The following is a 6,333-nucleotide window of genomic DNA, read 5'->3' on the forward strand; positions in this document are numbered from 1 at the left end:
ATATATATATATATATATATATATATATATTGTTTATTGTTACAGATTGTGGATTACTTTAGATTCTTACACTATTTCTCATACCCCGAAACTGAATTGTTTTCTGACAGTATTTAAAAAATGTTCTGTTTCATCGCTTTGACGTGCGTTTTCATGAAAACAGTATCTTTACAAAATGATTTAAAAGAAAATCGTTACAAATCTTTTCAAAGCATGCATAATCTCTTGAAAAGGAATACCTAGCTAGCCTAACACATAGCTTAAGAGCTGAAACGAATCAATTGTTTCAAGTTATAGAAAATTAAAGTAATGCTGTATTTAACTGTTACGGGTAATTTTAAACCTAAATATACTTACACAAAAGCATTTGAATTTCAAGACGCTTATAATTATTGATCTCTAATAATAAAACGTTTTGTTACCAAATAATAATAATTTCTTAACATCTCTTTTAAACGCAAGAGTTTTTAACTCTCAAACTTAACATTATTATCATTTAAACTAATATATCATAAAATAAATTAAATAAATCGGTATTTATCGGAAATAAGGACTATAAAGTCAAGTTAACCAACACGTAGTAACAGCACCAGGTTCTGATTTACGCAGGTCACTTACTAATAATAATATGCGCAAGTGTAACAAATACGATAATAGCTTGAATATTAAACATTGCGATAATCATTAAATGTGATATGACAATTGTTGCTAAATTATATTTGGGTGACGAGAATATTGACTGATGTAAAAATTATATAAAGGAATTAAATTGGAAAAATATTGCGATATATTGTTAAATGTGTAATATTTTTCAATGAAACAGTTTCCTTAGTTTTAAATGTTAAGTTGTAAAAAGTTAACATATTTCGAGAACTAAAACAAAAACAAAAAAATCGAAAAAATAAAAAGCTTCATGCTTTCATCTTTTTCTTCAAACTGTAGATTAAATTTCTCCAAAAAATACCAATAAAAAAGATTAAATATTGCACAATACTTACTCTGACGACTTCTTCAAAATATTCCTTTCCAAAACCTAAATCTTTCATGGTAGACATTGCAAACTTCCTTTGCTCTTGCACGGTTTTCCATTTAAAATAAGGAAACCTGAAACAACATTCCCAAACTAATTACAACTGTTATAGGAGAAAAGATCCCTGTAATGATGCATAGGAAAAAAGGATTAATAATCACTCATTATTTTACAATCGAAACTCTTATCAAAAAAATGCCATAAATTCACTACGGAATCTAGCATCAAAATCAAAACATCTTACCGTCTTGTGAATCAGTAATTCGTTTATTTACTTTTTACTAGTCCTTTTTAATTGCAGTCCCACAGTGGACTAATTGTAAAATAGAGTTTCAAGTAGATCAACGAAGTCAAGCATCACTGGCTATAGTCAGTGTGCGGGTGAGTGACCACTTTGATCAGGCTACGAAGGGACCGAGGGTGTGAGGTAGATGGGATGTTTCCCAGACAGTCGCCAATAGCCCATTGAGAAGCTCTTGTGCAGCGTAAATTAACAACTAGAAATATAACTATTTAATTACAATAAAAATCGTGTTTAATAAAATGCACATTTTTAATTGTTGCATTAAATTAAATTTCACACTAAATATTTTTTTTAAATTTTATTTAATTTACTTGTTAAATATTAAAAATGAATTTCTTTTACTAGTAAAAACTGATTGAATAACTTCAAGGGACATCACCGTAGGTAGATCAGGGCATTTATCGATTCAAAAGCCAATCAAGTTCGACGCACGTACGTGACGTTGCTTACAGGTATCCAGTAAAATCTGATTCAAATCACATGGTTAGGCATAATCACTTCATTTCTTCTCTAGTTGCAAGTACCCAATTATATACAGAATATTTTTAAACATAACCCAGTTAATGACGCAATTTTCCAATCAATATCGACTTGATATTTCAATGCAGTTTTCATTCACTTTGAAGACTTGCATTAAATCAGGATGAAATAATAAGCCTCTGACGAAAATCACCAAGATGCCAGATGTGACGGATAAATGATACCAAACGGGAAGAAAAATTAATATTCGATTATCCATGATAATATGATTAGACTTAAGTGTTATGCATTTTTCTCTTAACTGTAATACTATTTAATACTTCTTATAATAATGTTCTTTTTTATTAACAATTCTCAATCAACATTTACTACATCAATGCTTATTCGTGCTTAATGATTCGTAGGAAAATACCAAATAATTATTTTTCTAATACTTAATACGTCTAATTAACACTTAAAAGAGATGATGTAGGTGTGATAATAATCATTCTTTTTTGACAGATTCATAATAGGTACGTGCATTAATATGTTTCCATTAATATGCATTAAAAAGATGTTAAGGTATTTAACCGTTTTATTCAGATATGTATTATTTAAACTAACACACCAGATAGAAAATGTAAAATTTTAGGATTTTTTTACACTTGCTACAAATATATACTTACCGAAATTTTTAGCCATATGACCAAACTGGTCAGTTGCTCTATCCAAACTTGCTGGGTTTGAATATACTTCCTTCATTATGGAGTATTCATTTAAAATTACAGTGTACTTTGCTCCTAAATATAAGCTGAAAATTTAGAAATAATATATAAATCTTTCATATACTCATTAAACGCAATAAGCATGTAAGCTGCTGTCAGAAGTTTTAATGTAATTGGTAATAAAAAGATTGGGCAAGATAATGAGAAGCCACATTGTTAAGGTTGTAGTGAAGAGTATTTTTAGAAAAAAAAAACTATGAATTGCATGTAAGCACCAAGATGTTTCTGAGTATTTCACAGCCATCTAGTGGAAACTTCTATAACATGTACTTATCTGAAAAATACTAAGTAATAGTTTTATGTAAAAATTATTATATTTATAAGCAATAAGCATGTAAGCATGTATGCTGCTTTTAGAATTTGTAATGTAATTGGTAATGAAAAGATTGGGCAAAATAATGAGAAGCCACATTGCTAAGGTGGTAGTGAAGAGTATTTTTAGAAAAAAACACCACGAATTGCATGTAAGCACCAAGATGTTTCTGTGTATTTCACTGCCATCTAGGGGAAACTTCTATAATATGTACTTATCTGAAAAATACTAAGTAATAGTTTTATGTAAAAATTATTATAATAATAAGCAATAAGCATGTAAGCATGTATGCTGCGTTTAGAAGTTGTAATGTAATTGGTAATGAAAAGATTGGGAAAGATAATGAGAAGCCACATTGTTAAGGTTGTAGTGAAGAGTATTTTTAGAAAAAAAAACCAAGAATTGCATGTAAGCACCAAGATATTTCTGTGTATTTCACTGCCATCTAGGGGAAACTTCTATAATATGTACTTATCTGAAAAATACTAAGAAATAGTTTTATGTAAAAATTATTATATTAATAAGCAATAAGCATGTATGCTGCTTTTAGAAGTTGTAATTTAATTGGTAATGAAAAGATTGAGCAAGATAATGAGAAGCCACATTGCTAAGGTTGTAGTGAAGAGTATTTTTAGAAAAAAAACACCACGAATTGCAGGTAAGCACCAAGATGTTTCTGTGTATTTCACTGCCATCTAGGGGAAACTTCTATAATATGAACTTATCTGAGAAATACTAAGTAATAGTTTTATGTAAAAATTATTATAATAATAAGCAATAAGCATGTAAGCATGTATGCTGCGTTTAGAAGTTGTAATGTAATTGGTAATGAAAAGATTGGGAAAGATAATGAGAAGCCACATTGTTAAGGTTGTAGTGAAGAGCATTTTTAGAAAAAAAAACCACGAATTGCATGTAGGCACCAAGATGTTTCTGCGTATTTCACAGCCATCTAGTGGAAACTTCCATAACATGTACTTATCTGAAAAATACTAAGTAATAGTTTTATGTAAAAATTATTATATTAATAAGCAATAAGCATGTATGCTGCTTTTAGAAGTTGTAATGTAATTGGTAATGAAAAGATTGGGCAAAGATAATGAGAAGCCACATTGTTAAGGTTGTAGCGAAGAGTATTTTTAGAAAAAAAACACCACGAATTGCATGTAAGCACCAAGATGTTTCTGTGTATTTCACAGCCATCTAGTGGAAACTTCTATAACATATACTTATCTGAAAAATACTAAGTAATAGTTTTATGTGAAAATTCCAACTTTGGAAAAAGCTCGGCTTATCACTACACCAAATACTACACGATGTTTATATTAAGCCAAACCATTCAAACATTATCGGAGAAAAAAAAATGTTTATCTGCACGGAAAACTAAAGCTGTTCATTCATTGCATTGAATTTAATATTTCTATCTAAGTGCAAAACTCGTGCCAAAATGGTGATATTTTTTTTAAAAAAATTTAATATTTGAGCTGTTTTGCCAGTTCAGAAATTTTTTTATAGTTAGATAGCACACCGAGAAAAAAGCATGGTCAAAACTACCACAATATGGTAAAATTTATCATGTTTCTGGCTCTATGGGAATCTAAAAAGCTCGGTAATTATTGCAGAAGCTCTTCGGTTATAATTTTGATAAAAGTAATAATTAAATATGGTCGTATTATTTGTTAAAATTCGGTAAAGGAGTTAAAACTTAATAACTTTACCATGATACCTTAAAATTCATTTATTCGGTTAAATTTACTGTTCTGATTTGCATTTCTTACTTATACATTACCAATACACATTTTGTACTTATGTATATTCTGTATCCTTAGGATTAAGCCAAGCACGTCCTGAAAAAGTGGACAGGTAAAACTTCGATGTAACACTTACAGAATAGTTGTATCATAGTGAAATGATATTGCGGATTGGGGAAAAAATGGCGGAGCACCCAAATATATAAAACAAAGAAGTGTAGATGATGTAAATTATTGAAAACAATTTTTAAAATTTTGAAAAATAACAAAATTTGATGTTTGCAATCTGCGAGAGAGTTTAAGAAAATAAAATAACATAGTGACTTTGCAAGATCTATTAAACAAATGGTTAAAATTAGGGTTGATGAATTGTTTATCTTCAACAAAAGAAAGTTAAACTTAACATCTTTTTCTTATCGAACCATGATAAATTATTTTTTCAGTGGCTTTGAGAGGTCCATATTTCATATGAACTACATCGATTTACACAAATTTTTATCTCAATTTAAGTTTAGAATGCTTTGAATTATTAAATAGACTCTGTAGTTCCGTTTTAAATAAAAACTTTACATTTTCGTTACTTAGTAAAAATTACATAAGAAGTGACAAACTTAATTTCAGGAGAAAATATTTTTTCTAGGTTATGTATATTTACAAATCAAAATCTTGAAAAAAAATTTTAATGAAAAACTTGCCTGAAACGTTTTTAAAAATATTTTTAAAAAAATCCTTAAAAAATGTTAGGTTTTATATTATTATTAATTTAAAGTTTAAGTTGTAGAAAACGATTTTTGAAGGAAACACTCACCCTATGATATCACCATATTTTGGTCTCAAATCATATTTGGTCTTTGTGAGGTTCTGATCCCAGAAATTGAATGTATCCCAGAATAGGTAAGCCACATGGTCCAGGAGGAAGATTCTTTCGATTCCAATAACTTTTTACAATCTTTTGTAATACAATAAAAGAAAAAGAACTTACAATTATGATTATTAAAGTTTCTGTAATGGAACTGAATTCTCTCGTGTCATTTAAATTTTTCATTTTTCCGTCGAATTAGATTTCCAAAAATTAGAATTATGTCTTTAATCGTGTTTAAGTCTATTATGTAATTGCCTTGATCCTTATCTTTTATTATCTTTTGTTATTTTTTGTGCAAAAAACAACTTGATTGTTCAGTGTCTCCTTCTTCATTATTTAATTGTTATAATTATCTTTTTCTTTAAATGTATGATAAGTGCTTTAGAAAGAAAGAATAATTTCAGATTGCAGGAAATCTAAAATTACAGTTTTATACCGTTATTTTATTTATGTTGTTTCCTATTTAATTGTATAAACAAATATAGAAAAGTAATCACATTTCACTTTGTCTAAATAATAATTTGAAACAGCTTAATATCTAGGATTATACTTCACAAAACTTGTTGTTACCTTTATATCACAACGCATATGCAAATTCAAAATTAAATGCAATAAATATAATTGCAAAACAAGGTAATAAAAATTTCAGCTATAAAATAAATATCAATGCTTTTTTTAAAATCATCTGGAACAATTATCGAATCATCGACTATTGATAGCTGACTATTCCAATACTGATTCAATGACCAATTCTGATACTATAAACAAATCTGGTTCTATGAACAAATCTGATTCTATGGCAACTTCTGGTTCTTTGACTTGTTCTATT

The 6,333-nt window shown here is 28.4% G+C and overlaps 1 protein-coding gene across 1 annotated transcript in view; it reads right to left on the reverse strand.

Annotated features, from left to right (window-relative positions):
- LOC107448629 (cytochrome P450 2U1-like) overlaps positions 1-5,664 on the reverse strand; it is a 15,852-nt gene extending 10,188 nt beyond the window's left edge. Inside the window, exons 1-3 of the mRNA XM_043042549.2 lie at positions 5,451-5,664; positions 2,480-2,604; positions 999-1,104 (exon numbers count right to left, since the gene is read on the reverse strand). Of these exons, the coding sequence (XP_042898483.2) occupies positions 999-1,055 (57 nt within the window). The 5' untranslated portion in view covers positions 1,056-1,104; positions 2,480-2,604; positions 5,451-5,664. The remainder of the gene's footprint in view (positions 1-998; positions 1,105-2,479; positions 2,605-5,450) is intronic.
- Positions 5,665-6,333: the final 669 nt, after the last annotated feature.

Source organism: Parasteatoda tepidariorum, chromosome 6 (assembly GCF_043381705.1).
Source record: "Parasteatoda tepidariorum isolate YZ-2023 chromosome 6, CAS_Ptep_4.0, whole genome shotgun sequence".
Lineage (NCBI taxonomy): Eukaryota > Metazoa > Arthropoda > Arachnida > Araneae > Theridiidae > Parasteatoda > Parasteatoda tepidariorum.